We start from the raw sequence: 17,725 nt of genomic DNA on the forward strand, positions 1-17,725 counted from the left end.
CTCCTTTTAAGTTAAAACGCGGCGTTTTGAGTAAACCCTGCCCAACCCTATTGAGAGAACTTGGGTCCAAAAGTTCATAACACTGGTACCGCCTCTCTCCTTCTCTCCCTCTCTGCTTCTTCTACAATTCTCTCTCTTTTGGCAGCACGGCGGTGAGTGATCGGCTGCTGCAGGGAAATAGGTAAGCTTTTGCAACCCATGGATTCCTCTCTTTCTCTCTCTCTTGCTACTCAGCTTTGCTGCTAATTTCTCTATGTTGCCTTCGCCGACTGTATAGTGTTTCTCTGCAAGAGCCGCCATGGGAGGCTCGCGAGCTCAAGTAAACAAGCCCCACAAGACGCGCTTTGCCTCCAAATCTTCGCGTAATCTCCACAAAACTTCAGGTTCTGTATGCTACTCCCTCCACCTTCTTTTGTTTGCTGGAAAATTAGACATAACGGCTATGCAATGCAATTGGTGTGTATAAATTGAGTGTTTTTGGTGCTTCAGATAAGAGTAGGATTGGCAAATCGGAGCACAATGTTGCCAAGGGAGCTCGGGCAGCTCGAGTTCAACGTAACAAGATGGTAACTGATTTAAAATCTCCCTCTTTCTCATGCCAATATTCATTTTGGCTACCTAACGCTCAACTTCACTATTCTGTAGTTACGAGAACAGAAGCGGGCAGCTCTTTTGAAAGAGAAGAGGGCTTCAAGTGGATCAGCAAGTGCTCCCCGTGTGATTGTGAGCATTTTGTTTTCAGTTGGAACTGATAGAGAAAAAGGCTTTGAGGGATTAATGCGCTGATATTAAAATATAAGAACGTTTTTGTCAGCTCTATAATCATTCTAACGTCCACTAATTGTAGGTTTTGTTCGGGCTTTCTGCTGGTGTAAACCTAAATTCACTTGCCGAGGACCTTCTTTCTTTGTTATCTCCACAAGGTTATGAAGCCACCTTGCCAACAGTTGCTTCTATTGAGTACAAACTGAGAACAACGGTACCCCGCCTCTGCTGCTGTATTTTAATTGAATGATTGTCATATAAATGTTATGGGTTCACAAAGTTGTTAACATTGATGACTGATGTGAAGGTTTCTAAGTATCTAACTCGAGTAATTCTTTAGGTATTGAAAGCACCTCATGGGGATCTGCTATCATGCTTGGAAATGGCCAAGGTAAGAAATTCTGCAGCTTGTGTATTCATCCTAATTTTCTTGGTTTTTCTAACATAGAAACTCTTTTCTGTAGGTTGCTGATCTCATCGCTTTTGTGGCTTCAGCGAGCTCTTCATGTGATGGAAGCACATCTGACTACATTGACTCATTTGGAAGTCACTGTCTTTCTGTTTTTAGGTCTCTTGGTTTACCGAGCACTGCTGTGCTAATTCGTGTATGTTATTGTTGATGTGCTTTGTATATTCATGGAAATATTATCGAACTAGGATAATTAGATTTTGCCCAATTTGATATAGTATTTATTCTCCTTTTTTGGTGCATGTAGGATCTACCTACTGACATGAAAAGAAGACATGATTCAAAGAAAACGTGTACTTCTAGTCTTGCTTCTGAATTTCCTGAGGATTGTAAATTTTATCCAGCTGACACAAAGGATGAGTTGCACAAGGTATGCGTCGACTACAGATTCTTTAACTTAGCCTTCAATGTTAGAAGTCCAGAGGGGGTTATAATTCACATGACATTTTGTTTCGTTTCATATTTACATAATTTGATGCTTCTCATAGCTTTCGCATCATCTTACTATAATTGCAGTTCATGTGGCTCTTTAAGGAGCAAAGGCTTTCAGTTCCTCACTGGCGAAGTCAACGGCCTTACCTGATTTCTCAGAAGGTGCTCATTTTCTATTTATTTAACTTTTTATTTCATTCTATGTTAGGTAAAAGGTGGAAAAAATAGAGAAATATATAGTAGAAGTTTTTCTTATATGGCAAGGCATGTGAGCCTTGTAGAACAACTACTATTCTTGTAAAGAAGAAAAGTTGAATTTGATAAATAAGAAAGATTTTGTAATCACTCATTTTGTGTTTATAGGTTGATATAGTAGCAGATGATTTCAATTCAGGAAATTGTACCCTTCTCCTTACTGGATATCTGCGTGCTCGCAATCTTTCTGTGAATCAACTGGTAATTAGTTCAGCCAAAGACTTTCCCTTGGTCACATGATTTGGCAGTTGTCTTATTTTCTTTTATATCAGGTTCATGTTTCTGGTGTGGGAGATTTCCAGTTGTCCAAAATGGAAATTCTCAAGGATCCATTTCCTTTGAATGCAAGAAAAGAGCAGGATTTCATGGATTCAGATGAAGTGTGTGATGTAGAGGTATTGGCTGTTTCATTTAAGCAGAAGATGTCTATAGAATAAGTTATTTCCTTGTAGTGATAAGATTGGGATGCTTTTTATTCATTTGTGAAGCATGTTCATGATGATAAGTTTATCATATGACGTATGTTTCTCATTTGAAATTTTACCTATTTCAAGGTCCTCCGTTCTTTGGTTCCCGATCCTATGAGGCAGGAGCCTTTACTAGTTGAGAATGTTCCCGATCCCCTGGCAGGTGAACAGGTAACAACATTACATCTTCATTCTATTAATTATTATCTTACTCAATTTCATTAAGAATATGGGTTGTATATTGCTTATCCAAAAATGAATAAAACAAAGATGGGTGGTATTTGAGCGGATGATACCTGAGTTACAAAAGAAGAATGTCAATTGGAATACTCCTCCTATCTCAACCGGTTAATATGATTTACATTTGGATTTTCTTAATTTTACTGTGAGTTTTGTTGAATTACTGAACTGCCATTTATAACATGGATCCTTTTTGTCAGACATGGCCAACAGAGGCAGAAATGGCGGAGGCTGAAAAAGGTCAGAAACAAAAAAAGAAGAAAAAGAGGGCACTTCCTCGAGGCACTTCAGAATACCAGGTCTGCAGTTCCTGTCAGTTTCTTCTCTTTTTTTGGTGTAGTGGGGCCCAGAGCCCAGGAAAAAAAAAAAAACACAACTTAAAGCGAAACAGTTTCGTAATTCTGAATGTTTCTATATTTCTTTTATTCTTTGACATTTTTGTTTGTTCATGTTAAGAGGTAAAGGACAGATTTTTTTAGTGATATGTCAGAGGCATGATTTCTGTTCTTGCAGGCTGCTTGGATTGTGGATGGTACAGATGAAGAGGGATCAAGTACTGATGAGGATGAGGAAGCTGATGGTATGGTATTGGATGAGGGGGACATTGGTTATCCTGGTCAAGAGGGCACTAATTATTCGGATCTCAGTGATGACCAAGCTTCTTTAAGCTTTGGGGACTCTGATGGAGAAACTGATGTTGATTCAGTAATGATGGTGAGTTTAGCATGTATATTATTTATGAATCAAGGTGATTTTAGTGCGTTACCAACTTACCAGCATTAGTCGGTTTCTCTGATTTTGATCTAACATGAAGACACAACAATTAACAAATGGAACCCCAGTATTATGCTACTGTCATTTGCAAATGTGAAAAAAAGGTAAGACTTAAGAATACCAACCACATTCTAGATGGTGAGAATCCCTAGTGTTTCTCCAAGTTAAGCTATTGACATACCACTTTAGACAATACGTTTTACCAAACGTGTGTGAACCACTCACCTTACTGTCTTGTACTAGAATGCTGAATAGCAGGGGTTCACTGATGATTTGGTCAGTCATTGGTGCTTTCTCAACCTATTTGCAGCATTTTCATTAATATGTAATGCAACAAAGGTCCTTTGATTCTCAAGAATGCCAACTAGGTTATACCTGGATCTTCCAACCCTCAATGCTCATAATTTGCTTTAAGATTCAAGGAAATCTTCCTAAAATAGAAAGAAAAAATGGAATACATTGTGTATTTGTCTCTAAGGATTCAATTAACGTTGTACTTAAGAATAGGTCATAATGGTAATATTAATGTGCCGTCATTAAGAAGAAATTTATTTTTCTTTTGTTCCAATTCTGTACATTGTAGGACTTACTCATTTTGTTTCTGTTTTACAGGAAGGTGAAAACTTGACCAAGGAACAGTTGGTGAATGAAATTCAAAAAATAAAGCAAGCACATGCTGATGATGAGGGTACTTATCTTTTAAAAAAGCTATATACTGTTGATTTTTGAAGTCAATTGTATTTAAACTCATTCATAAAGCTTTGCTCTTAAGGAAAATCTTTTCTACACATGGAAGCTAAATACTGCTTGAAATAACTTGAAGTTTTGTTATGTTCATTCTGTTGCTATATGATTTATATTGTCAAAACTATATTTGTAGCACCTTGAAGTCAACTATATTACTGCTGGGTTATTTAGTTCGCTTTTAATGGTTGTTTGTTATGTTTTTCAGAATTTCCAGATGAAGTGGATACACCATTAGACATTCCAGCAAGAAAACGTTTTGCAAAGTATAGAGGCCTCAAGTCCTTTAGGACCTCTACATGGGATCCCAAAGTAATATTCCTGTAATTCTGTAATAGCAGTTCAATCTATTCTGAACATCAACTGTCCAACTGACTTTCGTGTCTGATGAACTTCAGGAGTCTTTGCCTCTAGAGTATGCCAGAATCTTTGCATTCGATAATTTCAATAGAACACAGAAAAACGTCCTTGCTAAAGCTTTAGATATGGAGCAACAAAACAGGGATGACTGCGCCACTGCTAGCTCATATGCAAGGCTGTATATCAAAGACGTGCCAACTAGTGTAGCTTCTAAATTATGTAATCAGGCGAAGACAATGCCTGTTACAGCATGCGGTCTTTTGCAGCATGAGTCCAAGATGTCTGTGCTACATTTCAGGTATCTTGTAGTTGGGAAAAATTTGCAGTTTTGTGGTCTTCGTAAAGGAAGGTATTTTCATGACCCTGGGTGATCTATGTTTGCAGCGTAAAGAAGCATGACTCGTACAGTGCTCCTATCAAAGCCAAAGACGAATTAATATTTCATGTTGGATTTCGCCAATTTATTGCCAGGTAGTTTCTCTAATGCCATCAACTGTTCTTCTGATTGAGTTTTAGTGATTGACGCTTTTGCTCCTCACTTTGCAGGCCAATATATTCTACCGACAACATGAATTCAGATAAGCACAAAATGGAGAGGTTTCTTCATGCAGGACGTTTTTCCATGGCTTCAATTTATGCTCCGATCTCCTTTCCTCCTCTTCCTTTGATAGCTTTGAGGAGTTCTGAAGGAGCAGGCACTGCACCTGCAGTTGCTGCTGTTGGTACACTGAAAAGCATCGACCCTGACAGAATTATACTAAAGAAGATTACTTTAACTGGGTACAGTTTATTATTAAATTTTTGGTGGTGGTGACCTTTATGGCACAGATTTTTTCCTCTGAAAGTTGGGATTGATTGAACTTGAAAGCATATTTGATGCAGTTACCCTCAACGAGTATCAAAACTAAAAGCTTCTGTAAGGTATATGTTCCATAATCCAGAGGACGTGAAATGGTTCAAGGTGAGAATCTCATACCATATCTTTTTAATTTGTGCTGTATCTAATCGAAGTAAAATATTACAATCATTGTGAATATGTTTCTTAACGTGCGTGGTGATGGCAGCCTGTGGAAGTGTGGACCAAATGTGGTCGTCGGGGTCGCATCAAGGAGCCTCTTGGTACACACGGTAAGATTATCCCCAATAGTAGAAAACTATTAATCGAAAGATGCCATTTCAGACCTTTCATTTCCATATTCCGGTTGTGCATTATATATATTAAGTAGTTATTAAGGGTTTCTTTTGTTCCATATACAATTTTGTCTCAGGGGCATTGAAATGCATCTTTAATGGGGTCCTCCAGCAGCATGACACAGTATGCATGAGCTTGTACAAGCGTTCGTATCCCAAGTGGCCGGACCACCGATTCCCCATTCTTGATGCTTGATCAAATAGTGTCCGGCCAGCCATGCGACACTTACCCTTACAGTGCTTCCCAATTCTTGATGCTTGATAAGATAGTGTCTTGGACGCCTGACTTTTTCTTGCAGTGATTTGCTTTCAAATACACAAGAAAGTCATGTGTCTTGTATGGGAATGAAGCTCTGGTTCAGATTGTTGGTTCCAATTTTCAATTTTGCTCTGCTAGGACACCCGAACTTTGAGTGCCGAAGGCTTGGTTGTAAAATACCTGTTATTCTTCTCTATATTCTTTTCTTCTTTTTTCGGTTACTTTTTTAGAACACAAAATTTCTTAGTAGTGTACTGAGAGGGGGCTGACCGTTTGCTCCTGTTGCGTGAATTGATTCTCCATTCTATTACACACACATACATACATACATACATACCGTACATATATCAGTATGTTTCATTTCTATACCAACAATTTATAACCAAGACTATATTCTGATGCATAAGATATTGCAATACAAACACAAAATTTCACATGCAAATATTCTTGATGAGTCGTGAAAGTTGGGCTCTTTTTCCTCGAATATAGACACTCTCATTCGAATCAATCTCCAGTACTGGCTAAGTTTTAGAGAGCTCCTCCAAATACAAAAACATATGATTCAAAATTTCAATTTTTTTTTGTTCAACAACCACAAGCAGAAGAAAAAAGAGAAAAGAACACTGGTACGGTACGGTCTACATAGACTCTTCAAACTCATTCAATTTCTCTTTCTTCTTCAATTCACTTTCGTACTGTCTCAGTCTCTCCTTCACTTTCTCCTGTATTCATCAAAATCCAAGATTCCATATGAAAATCATTCAGATTACAAAGTTATATTGATAAATTTCTGCTATTATTCCATTGTTTGAGTAGCTCAGGAAGCTATAATTCTCATTTCCGAAAATCAGACTGAGAGTGAGCTTAATAAGAAGAATGATAAACAGAGAGGGGAAGTGAGAAGACCTTGTAGCTTTTCTCGACGCGGTCCATGACGTAGAAGCCGAGAACGCCACCGAGAATGGTTCCGGTGATGATCCGGGCATAGGCCCAAGTATTAGAGCTCCCAGCCATTTTCCTTCTCTTTCTCTCTCGCTTTCTTTCCTTGATTTTCTCGGTAAAGTTTCGACTTTCAAGCGGCGCTTTGACGGAGGACGTTGGCCTTGGCCCCTGCCTTTTGGCCTTTTTACTAATAATTAAGAATTTAAGAGAATAAAAGTGCATGGGTCAAGTCGGACGGGTGGGTCAGTAAACCGGGTAAAGGTTTCAATAGTTGTGGGCTTGGCTGAAGGTTTGTCTTGCCATTGCAGAATTCGTTTATTTGGGTTGCATAAAGTTTGTCACTCTCATTTGGGCTACGAGTTAATTTTATCGTACATATATTTGGAGCTTCGGTTAATTCACAAAATACACTAAAATTATTTAAAACCGAAAACCCACATTTCCTTGTGCTTCTATCAAACAAATGGTCAGAGGTTGACGCTGCCCTCACTCAGGCTGGAACTGAAGCAAGAATTGGGAGGAGATCAAATCCATAGGAGCTCTCAGGTTTTGGCAACACAAAGCCACATGAAAAGAATTAGAGGAGTCAGTGGAAACTGCTTGTTTTATGGATTCAAAATGATAATGGTTCAAGTTATTTGCATTGCCAGCAGCGAAGCAGGAGGGGCTTCTAATGAAATCATACCCAACAGACACAATATACTTAAAATGTCACAGTAAAATATCAACATTGAAAAAGCAGTGTGTATTAATTGTTCTCTTGGATAGAGACAACATGTTTCATGGATCCAATTACTCTCTTACAGAATATACACATATGGGTTTTTGTACAAAGCTCAATCCAGGCATAAGCCTTTCAGACAGTTAACTCCCCACGAAAAAATTGATGGGGAAGAAACCAAACACTAATTGCCCTGGACTAAAGATGTATGAACATATTTAATCACAGTAATCTGCACCTAAGGACATGCCAAATCCCGAAGAAAAAAAAAACGGAAATGCATGGGTTTTCTGACTTTATCAACTATTGACCTGTCCTTTCTTTTTCAACCTTAGAGCCTTCTGGCTTGATTGCTGGTTTGGAGACGGCTCCACAAGCAGCAAGCGTGACATGACATATGCTAACAGTTCTTCTCTATGTGAAAATGTAAAGTCCAAATGGGCATACTCGAACTCACTGTATGATACATCAACACCTGCATCATTCATCAACTTATAATGCTTTCTGACCATGGATGGCCGAATTACCTTGTCCTTCCGCCCAGCAACCAGATCAACTGGAACGTCAATAAGCCCATAGTACTCACCCAAGTCCAATGGCTCTGTAGACCCATACACTCCCATGTTAGCAGACGCACTCCCATAATCGAACATTCTAAATTTTCCTGCACGCTTCATTTGTGCAAGGTGGAGGGCCACTTGGAATGATACCCCCGGCATATCATTCATGTTATAATGTGGTATCCCTAACACGCCAACCCAATTTGAGCTATCCCCACCAACAAAATAACTCATTAGGGTCTGAACCAGTCCTCCAACGGCAGGGTAGTTATGGAAGTCCCGTGCCAACTTGTTCAGAAGCATTCGAAAGAATCTGGTTGGTATGTAGAAGCCAGGCACAAGGGGTGCCAGAATAGGAGCCAATAGAAGAAAGACATGTTCCACGACCGTAAACATTAGGCTGGAATCACCATGGAATCCAGCAGGTGACAGTAAAACCAATCTTGAGAGTCTATGGGGTCTCTCTTCTATCCTCTGTGTTACAACATACATCAGTATAGCTGCTCCTCCCAAGCTATGGCAAATGGCACAAAGCTTGTAAGGTTGCTCATCATTGGTTTCTTCCTCAAGATCAGGTTGGCTGAGCTTCAATTCAGCAGTTTTAACTTGGTGAATCTTCTCTATCATTGCAGGTATATCCTGAGTCGCATGCTCATTGATGGAGTACTGCCAATACCTGCATTGGTTGCTACATTCAGTAACTCAATTCATACTGCAATACTTTATGTAATTGCTGCTTTATGTTAGAAAATCTGTAAATATTGCAGCCTCATTCAATCCCCACCAACAATCTGAGTCGAGAGGGAATCAAGGATAAAAATTTTATAAATAAAATAGCAATCAGATCTCATATGTCAACTTACTGTCGTGAGGATATATTTTTGTTAACATGCTCCCTAGAAACCAAGCCACGGAAGTTCCCGAGGAAAACATCATATCCTGCAAAACTAATAAGCATTAGCATATTTCTAAACCACTACAGTGGTCTCTAATGCAAGCCACACACACTTGCAAATGAAACATGCAAACCTTGATCATAGGCTGCAAATGCCGGCGAACCAACCACCCCATTAGACACCCAACTGGACAAAGGAAATAACCAATTAGAAATCATTTTTAAAGGTAGTATATATCAAACAAAACTTTTGTAAAATGTGTGATTATAACACAAGAATCAATGGTTACCCATTGCCTCTTCAAAAAAGAAAAGAACTAAAATCATGTTGTAAGAGGCGAATATAGTTGTAGTAGTAAAAATCATGGTGGTGGGAAGAATTATGCATCACACTGATACCCCACCTAGGGCACTGGGGAGGAAGGAATCTTAAGAAGAAATAGCTTACCCCATAGATGAATCCAGAATTCCATGTTGTAAATAAACAGCTTTCCGTGAATCACGCCTGCAGCATCACAATAGAGTCATTAGACACCATCGACTTAAAACAAAGTTATCACTTGACCAGGGATAAAGAATACAAATACATCCATCATACCTTGGGAGTCTTTCCAAGAGAAGAACATATCCATCACTAGTGATCACATGTATAGCTTCATATGGGTACCTAAGACAGACAGAAAGTTCAGCGATTTTAAGAGCAAGTGCAACACTCAAAGAAAAAAGAAAAGGTTCTACAATCAAGTAAGCTGTAGCATAGCCTTACCCAAGCTCTGTTATGACATCCTGGCATGTCCGAGCATCAGTATTTAGCGACTGTTGAAATGAAGTATTCCTTTCTTTAGGAGCTGGATCATTCTCTCCAAGTGTAGCTGTGGGGACAGAAACTTCTGAATCACTATCATGACTATCTTGAGCACCACTACTGCTCAATGAATACCATCCAGATAGAGTTTTAAAAGCCTCTGATGGGGAAAGAATAAAATGTGCTGCCTTATGAACAACATCAAATATGGCTTCTATGAATATCTCGATTGCTAGATGAAGATCCTGTTGAACACAAATTGAAGATGAGAAAATATATTAAGAGAAAATAAATGATACATGTAATTCCCGAACTGGTATGAAAAAGAGTTTATGCAGAAACCTCAATGACTCCACGTCTCCTATCAGTGGTTCGGTGAACAATGTGATCCTTGAGAGTCTGCATTTTATTAATAGCTCGTGCTTGCAGGACCTGACTGCTTCCTGGTGCAGAAGAGCCGTTTGACGACCTAGAATAAGACGATTGGAAAATACGAACTGGAATCCCAAGCAGAAACCTTGCGGGAAGCAAAATCCAGAAAAATATGTATCTGATCCACATCCATCCCATCCAGTGCCTGTCGTTCCTACTGAAACTAGAAGCCCGAGAGACTCTTGAACTTTGAGATAGTGGTGATCCAGGAGATGTGTCTCCATCACTACTACCTTCATCTCCATATGGGTAATCAAGGCTCGAGCCATCAGAATCAGAATCCACAGAAAGCTCATGTATGAAATGATTGAAAGAGGACACTCCACTACAAACATCAAACAAAATGGACATGTCATTTCAGCAACTAATATATATGTAATATGTCGGTTGCACTACAATTTACAAGAAAGATAGATATCAATCAAATTAAAGGAACTAATTTTACATACAAAATAACTACTGCCCACGAAAACAAGAACACCATAACATTCATTTATCATGAATAACCCCCCAATTCCCACAATGTCAAAACGAATTGCCAAGTACGGGACAAATTCAAAAATCTGAATTATTCAGTGAGCTTGCAAATTTTGATGGGGTCAAAACACACAACTTACTTTTCCATCCAGCGCGGAAATCGAGGTCCCCGAAAGGTGGGCCTGAGCTCCCAGCCATGAATGCCTTCAAGGATGTTAGCCTTCCCAGGTAAAAATGTCAATAAAAGAGCTGAAACTCCATTAATCAGCCTCACAATATTGTTCAGCGACTCGTATGTGAACGTCTTCACTGACCTGCACTACCAAACACCAATCAACAAACACAAACAAACGCTTTGATTCCAGAAACAATACAAACCAAAATTCAAACCCAGCACCAAAATTTGAAAAAAAAAATTTCACACATGAAAAAGTATCAATTTTTATATGTATAGATAATGGGAATTAAACCAATTCCAATCAATTTTGTAAAAGGGAAAAGGAAGGAAGAAGGGGCTCTCACTCTTTGGTGACAGCAATGATGTTGTCAACGACCCGTTGCATCATCTCATAATAATTATCAGTAAATTTGATTTGTATCAGATTTCTGCGACAGAAAAAAAGAAATAATTCTGAAAATTCGAAAATCGAAACTAAAATCGAAACGAATCTGATCGGCAATTAGGATCGGCGTGAGAAGAGCGAGGGAAATCGAGAGAAAATTTTGGGAGCTCCGATATTTTAGGACACTCAAATTGACAGCAATAGGGGGAAGGCAATAAGGAACGGCGATTCTTGCCGTAGAGGGAAGGCAGCCAAGGAAATCCACGTGGTGGGCCCTCATTGGGTGCCTCAAATGCGTGTCGCTCTCTGGTCTTTTAGTGTGGATCACGTGTACACGTAAGGATGCGAAATACAGGGCTTGTTGTACACGTGCTTCTGGATATGTCATATCATATTTTTATCTGAACCACGACTAGTAGGGCCCATTAGGAAGTGAACGGACTGGATTCGAAGATGGACCAGGGCCGATACGATTTATGACGTGTCGCATGCGGATTTAGAGACTACATGACCTTATGCTGCCGTGCAGCCACAGGAATACGTGACGCGGCGGATCCCATTCGTTCAAGTTAACATCTTGCCGACTAGAATGAGTGGCAAATTTTACAATTTTCTTTTAATCTAGAAAACATTATATAATTAAATGGCTTATATTATAATGCGATCTATATATAGTAAAAGAACATTATGATTGGTTTTTTTTTTTTTAACAAAAAAACACTCTACGGTAGAGAGGGTGATGTCCACCAAGGAGCTGTGAAAGGTCGCCCCTCTTAGAGCAACTTCACCCCAAAAGGCTAAGGCAAGAGCTGCACTATTCACATGAATAGTGATAGTTTTGCTTTTTTTGGTTCCACCCCAAAAGGCTAGGGCAAGGGCAATTACTAATTAGTATTCATTTTTAATTTATTTTATATTTTTGTATACTTAAATCATTATTTTTGGCATGAGAAGTGAAAAATAAGAACAGGTATTTATATATAAAAAAATTCTGAAAATTTTTGTTTTTTTTTTCTATTTTTTTTAGAATGATGTCAGCAAACCTAGGCAAGAGTCCAAGCAAGATTTGCCTTTGGGCCTGCCCAGGCTTGTGGCCCCCATCAACTGCCTGGTCTTGCCTTTGTGCGCTGGAGCCAAAAGCTGGGCCTAGGCCCCCTACTGCCCGGGCAAACCAGCAATGCTAGACTTGCTCTTACATGAGCCAAACGCAAGGGCCAGCTCAAGCTGGATCCCCGACCCTCGGGCCACCCTCACGATGCCACACACTTACACACTTTCATCTCCAAGGAATTGGCCTGCCCACCCCAACCTATTGGTGGGAATCAAGCCCAAAACCTCATAGTGAGCAGCTCAACCCCAATTCCACCCCCAAGGTTTGATGGTTGGTATTATGATTGAATTTTTAGATAACACAAATTTACCTTATTTAAGAAAATTTTCAAAAACACAATTATTTTACTATTCTTCCTTTTTTGGTCGGAAGTAGATTTCATTAGAAACCCATAAAGGGGCATACCAATATAACATAAAAGTGAGACCCAACCAACTGAGCTCAGGAACAAAGCAAAAAGACCGGAGGCCCAAATAAAATGCAAAAGAAACAACAACAAGCTTAAAGCCCAAAAGGCAATAAGCCCACACAAGCCCAAACCAAGGCCAAGATAGCAAACAAACCCTTAACAAAACTCAACCAAGCCACTGCTACCAACACCTGAGATGACATCATCGGGACAAGTTGAAGGGATGAGCTGCCACACCTAATGGGCACAAAACGAAAAAATGCACAACCCCAAATTCACCCAAATACCTTAAAATCTCACATATTATATAAACACATACAAAGGCCAGAGGCCCAAAGGGCAGTGGGAAAGCCACCAGCTGGTCAGAAGACGGTGGTGGAGAAGAGAGAAATTTTAGAGAGAAGGAGGAGCCCCTCTCTTTAAAGCTTCTCTTTTTTATAGGAAAAAAAAAGGAGGAGACCAATTTTTGTGTTTAGGATGTAGGAAGTTCATACTTAAAAGGGAAAAGGAGGAAAGTACAAGTACCCTGATCTTTATTTAGGGGAAAGTGCTCTACAACTAGCTTGACGCAATAAATCCCTTATAATATGTCATGATGTAAATTAGAACTTTAATACTTTTAGGTAAATTAATAAAATGTTTGCAAATTTGGGTTAGGTCTTATGGACATGATAGTGTACATGCTCTTTTGCATCCAAATTCCGATAGCCTATAGTTTAGAGTAATTTAGACCTTCTATGTAATAAAAATATGAAAATATGAAAATCTTTCAATTAAAAAATTATACTAGTTTTAAAATGATTTTTAATACAAGGACAGATAATTTTTTCAGCAGGCAAAACCATGACATATTGAGCTGGGTTACAATCTGTGCTTTATATTCCCTTTTACTTGCTATTCAAGCTATAACATGTTTGTTTAATGAAGTAAATATAAGATCCGAGGATCTACTTCCAAAATATTTTATGTGGGATAAACATACATGGTGTGACAAAAAAATTGTTTCCTTCTCTAAATGCTTGGACAAGGTTGTTCAGATACTTGAGGCAGTTGTTTTGTTGTCTCCATTTGTGTCCAGTGTGAAGGCAAACTCAGAAACTAAGGCCAAGTGGTCGCTGCCCACTTTCTGTGTACAAGCATGATAGATAGAAACAGAATATTAGATTTGAAGATAACATTATACACTTATCCACAATCATAATTATTCACCCTTGTTCCAGGTCTTTTCCTACCTTGCAAGGGAGGCTACCAATCCTCTGGAGAATGTCAACTGGAACGGTATCTATAACTCCAGTGGGCACAAGGCCATCAGAGTACCTGTATGAAACAGAAGCATTTCATTCGTTTCATTGTCATCATAACCAACTCCTCCTCCAATATTAGAATTATTGTTACAAGAGAAGCAATTTACCATAAGTAGTCAACAGTTCCAAGAAATTTTGAGTGGTAGGAAGTCGCTAAAGGTTCGCCATGGGATCCTCGTGTTCTAGTTGAACCCTGAAAGTATGATTTGTTGTACTTAGAATAACACCCCAAACCAACTTGATGCATACAATAGGAACATAATGTAGCAGCATATTAAAAGCTGGAGTATTGAACAACCAAGTGGTAAAGGTGTAAAATTTTGTACCCGCACTGTGGCATAGGAACTGTTAAGCTTCAGGGGATGCACAACTAAATTGCTCTCAGCATCTCCAGTTGCAACTCTAACCTCTTCATCTGTCCAGCAATGCTTCAACAATCTGAAAATGAAAACATTCAAGGCAACATAAGACATATAACTCAGTCATCTTATTCAAACCAAATTTCTCATTGATGCTCGTTATGCACGTCGTCAGTTTAGGAGCTAAATGAAAACAAAATAGAAAATATGTTTCTGCGTTCAAAGATATGAGAAATACCCGTCTATCAGTGTAAGTGGACTGCTAATTTCTTGTTTGACTCCTAAAACTTGAGCAGGATGACAGTCTCTCTGACCAGATAACTCTCTTCTGTCATATAACATGATATTCAGCTGTAAAAAGAATCATACGGATATCAAAAAAACATCATGGATGCATGTAATATATCTATTCTGATTATTTGCATCACCAATATATTTTAATTAAGTGGATAACATCATAAAAGCAAGCAATTCACCTCAGATGTTGACAAGAACTTGTATATTGCACTCTGTCAATAAGCAGGAAACTAGTTTAGCTTTAGCTTTGTTACTGTAAAAAGCAGAGCAAACAATGATGATGAAAGTTATCAAACCTGCGGAGTGCTATTGAAGTCACCACAAAGGACAATGGGGGCATTGCCCCATCTCTCTGAGAGGAGTTGTGCCCTTGATATGAGAAAACGTATCTGAAGAAACAAAATGATTCAATTACAAACCAGATTAGCATAATGCCCCAAAACGTTAAAAATCTGTATGTTTTTCCTGAAGTCTTTGTTCAGGTGGCCAAACTTCTATTTAGTACTACGTTACTAACACTAGTCATTAAGCATAAGGAAAATGACATCAATGAAAAGAAGTTACCTGGCCCAATTTTACCTCCCCTCGGCTTGGGTTATAAAGCACGTGGATGTTACCAATCACGAACCTTCTTGATTCGGCTTTCTGCATCTGCCTGTATGGAATGAAATTAGAAGTGGAAACGATGGATACGATCTTGTTAAACAGAAGATTACATAAAAACAGGGTTGATTAACTCAATCTGAAGTGAAGTAATCTCAGAAGTGTGACAGGTATAGAACAAGTTATTAGCAGATGCTTGCAAGTTGTACCTCAAAAACTGAGAGTTGAGCAACATTGTCACGAAGTCCATAACCCTTGAATTCAATGCTGTGTTCCTCTAACAACTGAAAACTGACATAATGAAGTGGAAAGGCCATTCAATTTGTCATGGCATCACAAACACTACAAACCAATTGATAAAATGAAAAATAAAGCACAACCAACCATCTTACTTATCAGCCTTCCAGAAAATAGCGCAACCATCAACGGTATCTCCAGTGCGTCTCTGCCATTGCAAACAACATATTCAGAAAACATTTCTTATTTCATCGACAAGATTGGTACATAATATGGAAAATCTAACCTTATACGACCCAAGATATCCCACTTCCGCTAGAATTTCCGAGAGCTCAAAATACTTATCTACTTCCTAGTAAGACCACACACAAAAAAAAAAAATTAAAAATTAACAGGCCAATAAAAACAAACAAATTAGTCATGCTTATTACTTTACGTACTTGCAAACAGATTATATCAGGGTTCCATTGGACAAGTTCATCGCATATGACCCTCTTGCGACGGTCCCATTTGAGATAATGGGAAGGCACGTTGCGGTACATATCTCTATGCGCGAAAGCATTTCTATCCCCCAAAATGTTATACGAAGCAACCGTAAATCTGTCTGCAAATATATATATATGCTATGATTAAATAAATACAAAGACGATGCATGCATATATTACTAATTAGTATAGTAATGTTAATTAGAAGAAGGATGATGTGGACCTTGAGAAGACAGTGGTTGTTGATTATCGGTTTGGATCCAATGGCGTACAACATCCGGAGCATGACTTGACTGTCGCCGCTTGAGGGGGTTGTACCACGGACGAGCAGTGTCGGAACATGTAGACGATGAGTCTTTAGGAGCGTCGGTGCAGCAAAAGACAGTAGGCTTGCTGCAGAGGAAGAAGGAGGATGGGCCGGTGGCGCTTCTCATCGGTGCGGCTGTTGTTACGGATACGTGGCGCCCGCAGAGCCAAGAGGAAGCGTCGCACCGCATCGTTCGTTGAACTAGAGGATGAGAGGTGAGTGTTTGTACATGCGAGCGAGCGCCTTTGGGATGTCTTCAGAGAGGGATTGGAATTTGACCTCTTTGACTTGTTGACTTGTTTGCTAACGTAACTTACGATATGAGTTTAGTTTACTGTTTACTGTTTACTGTTTCATTCTGAGTCTTTCAGATATTCTCAGGGCCACAAGGGAGAGAGAGTGTGTGAGGGTGCCATAGCTGCCAAATGCCATCCATCGAGCAGTGAGTTTCTTGTCTTTGGCTGCATTCATCTTTCATTGTCGCATTCTTTTGACTTATTCTGTATTAACTTCGTAACTTATACCAACAAATACTCCTTTGCTAACTAAAATCTTAGGGGAAAAAGTATTTTTAGTCCTTATAGTTTGCTAATTTTATCACTTTCACTTTGGTTTCGTAGTTTAAATGGGGTTGGCGCACTAGTCTAGTTAACTGCCATAATTCACCTTATTACTTGTATACATGAGGTCATTTAATCACCAAGATTATTTTGTATATAAGTAAGTAGGCTATATTGAATCGCTATGATCTACGATTTATTTTCCCTATGCTGTAAATAAAATAATGAGTCTGTATGTTTTTGGTAGATTGCATTTTACTTTTTATGATGTGTTTGGAAAAATTAGTAAATAGCTTATATTATATGATTACTATATTTAAAGAGTATAGCCAGGCGGTTATACTCTTCAAATATATATATTTTAGGGTTATTCGCAGCAATGGTCCCTCAACTATACCCATATTTACAATTTGGTCACTCAATTCAATTATTAGTTGCAGAGGTCACTCAATTAGGTGTTTTGTTGCACCGTTAGTCCTACCGTCAAGTCTCTCTAACGGTAGGGACTAATGGTGCAACACAACACCTAATTGAGTGACCAAAATGTAACTCCGAGTATAGTTGAGGGATCATTGCTACAAATAATCTTAACTGAAAAGTCACATTTGCCCATCAATAATCTAAGAGATACTTGCCACATCATCATTTTAAATAGAAAAAGTAACAAACTTGACGGTAGGACTAACAGTGCAACAAAACACA

General features: G+C 38.8%; 4 protein-coding genes across 4 annotated transcripts; 1 reads left to right on the forward strand and 3 right to left on the reverse strand.

Annotated features, from left to right (window-relative positions):
- The first annotated feature begins 30 nt into the window (after nucleotides 1–30).
- Nucleotides 31–6,247, forward strand: LOC110754051 (pre-rRNA-processing TSR1-like protein). Its single transcript, XM_021955049.2, has 22 exons — nucleotides 31–181; nucleotides 278–383; nucleotides 490–566; nucleotides 646–723; nucleotides 848–979; nucleotides 1,106–1,156; nucleotides 1,230–1,370; nucleotides 1,482–1,604; nucleotides 1,751–1,828; nucleotides 2,030–2,122; nucleotides 2,194–2,316; nucleotides 2,476–2,559; nucleotides 2,829–2,927; nucleotides 3,142–3,342; nucleotides 4,015–4,090; nucleotides 4,355–4,458; nucleotides 4,545–4,804; nucleotides 4,891–4,977; nucleotides 5,053–5,286; nucleotides 5,389–5,467; nucleotides 5,571–5,634; nucleotides 5,775–6,247. Exons 2-22 carry the CDS (start codon nucleotides 299–301, stop codon nucleotides 5,891–5,893), a joined length of 2,388 nt encoding a protein of 795 aa, XP_021810741.1. The 5' UTR covers nucleotides 31–181; nucleotides 278–298; the 3' UTR covers nucleotides 5,894–6,247.
- Nucleotides 6,000–7,092, reverse strand: LOC110754053 (ATP-dependent helicase/nuclease subunit). The gene is made up of 2 exons (XM_021955051.2): nucleotides 6,863–7,092; nucleotides 6,000–6,678 (listed from the first exon to the last, which is right to left on the reverse strand). Exons 1-2 carry the CDS (start codon nucleotides 6,968–6,970, stop codon nucleotides 6,595–6,597), a joined length of 192 nt encoding a protein of 63 aa, XP_021810743.1. The 5' UTR covers nucleotides 6,971–7,092; the 3' UTR covers nucleotides 6,000–6,594.
- Nucleotides 7,093–7,622: 530 nt separating this feature from the next.
- On the reverse strand, nucleotides 7,623–11,556 carry LOC110754052 (alpha/beta-Hydrolases superfamily protein). Its single transcript, XM_021955050.2, has 9 exons — nucleotides 11,311–11,556; nucleotides 10,929–11,102; nucleotides 10,222–10,636; nucleotides 9,841–10,124; nucleotides 9,673–9,741; nucleotides 9,523–9,579; nucleotides 9,209–9,261; nucleotides 9,043–9,118; nucleotides 7,623–8,855 (listed from the first exon to the last, which is right to left on the reverse strand). Exons 1-9 carry the CDS (start codon nucleotides 11,352–11,354, stop codon nucleotides 7,919–7,921), a joined length of 2,109 nt encoding a protein of 702 aa, XP_021810742.2. The 5' UTR covers nucleotides 11,355–11,556; the 3' UTR covers nucleotides 7,623–7,918.
- A 2,119-nt stretch (nucleotides 11,557–13,675) lies between these two features.
- Nucleotides 13,676–16,728, reverse strand: LOC110754159 (DNAse I-like superfamily protein). The gene is made up of 13 exons (XM_021955196.2): nucleotides 16,380–16,728; nucleotides 16,112–16,275; nucleotides 15,958–16,023; nucleotides 15,827–15,879; nucleotides 15,644–15,725; nucleotides 15,396–15,482; nucleotides 15,128–15,220; nucleotides 15,011–15,043; nucleotides 14,773–14,885; nucleotides 14,502–14,613; nucleotides 14,283–14,368; nucleotides 14,104–14,188; nucleotides 13,676–13,997 (listed from the first exon to the last, which is right to left on the reverse strand). Exons 1-13 carry the CDS (start codon nucleotides 16,651–16,653, stop codon nucleotides 13,905–13,907), a joined length of 1,341 nt encoding a protein of 446 aa, XP_021810888.1. The 5' UTR covers nucleotides 16,654–16,728; the 3' UTR covers nucleotides 13,676–13,904.
- Between the last annotated feature and the right edge of the window lie 997 nt (nucleotides 16,729–17,725).

The sequence above is a fragment of the Prunus avium genome, chromosome 5, assembly GCF_965620075.1.
Source record: "Prunus avium chromosome 5, drPruAviu1.hap1.1, whole genome shotgun sequence".
Taxonomy (NCBI): Eukaryota; Viridiplantae; Streptophyta; class Magnoliopsida; order Rosales; family Rosaceae; genus Prunus; species Prunus avium.

What these genes read in the sequence shown, in the direction of transcription:
- LOC110754051 (XM_021955049.2), top strand. Translation starts at nt 299, where the DNA reads ATGGGAGGCTCGCGAGCTCAAGTAAACAAGCCCCACAAGACGCGCTTT. An exon ending in CAAGTGCTCCCCGTGTGATT is followed by an intron (nt 724 to 847) that starts GTGAGCATTTTG and finishes CACTAATTGTAG; the next exon opens with GTTTTGTTCGGGCTTTCTGC. An exon ending in ATCTTTCTGTGAATCAACTG is followed by an intron (nt 2,123 to 2,193) that starts GTAATTAGTTCA and finishes CTTTTATATCAG; the next exon opens with GTTCATGTTTCTGGTGTGGG.
- LOC110754053 (XM_021955051.2), bottom strand. Translation starts at nt 6,970, where the DNA reads ATGGCTGGGAGCTCTAATACTTGGGCCTATGCCCGGATCATCACCGGA. An exon ending in GCGTCGAGAAAAGCTACAAG is followed by an intron (nt 6,679 to 6,862) that starts GTCTTCTCACTT and finishes TGATGAATACAG; the next exon opens with GAGAAAGTGAAGGAGAGACT.
- LOC110754052 (XM_021955050.2), bottom strand. Translation starts at nt 11,354, where the DNA reads ATGATGCAACGGGTCGTTGACAACATCATTGCTGTCACCAAAGA. An exon ending in GGAGACGTGGAGTCATTGAG is followed by an intron (nt 10,125 to 10,221) that starts GTTTCTGCATAA and finishes TGTGTTCAACAG; the next exon opens with GATCTTCATCTAGCAATCGA. An exon ending in GATGTCATAACAGAGCTTGG is followed by an intron (nt 9,742 to 9,840) that starts GTAAGGCTATGC and finishes TGTCTGTCTTAG; the next exon opens with GTACCCATATGAAGCTATAC.
- LOC110754159 (XM_021955196.2), bottom strand. Translation starts at nt 16,653, where the DNA reads ATGCGGTGCGACGCTTCCTCTTGGCTCTGCGGGCGCCACGTATCCGTA. An exon ending in GATATCTTGGGTCGTATAAG is followed by an intron (nt 15,880 to 15,957) that starts GTTAGATTTTCC and finishes TTGCAATGGCAG; the next exon opens with AGACGCACTGGAGATACCGT. An exon ending in ACTTCAATAGCACTCCGCAG is followed by an intron (nt 15,044 to 15,127) that starts GTTTGATAACTT and finishes GCTTATTGACAG; the next exon opens with AGTGCAATATACAAGTTCTT.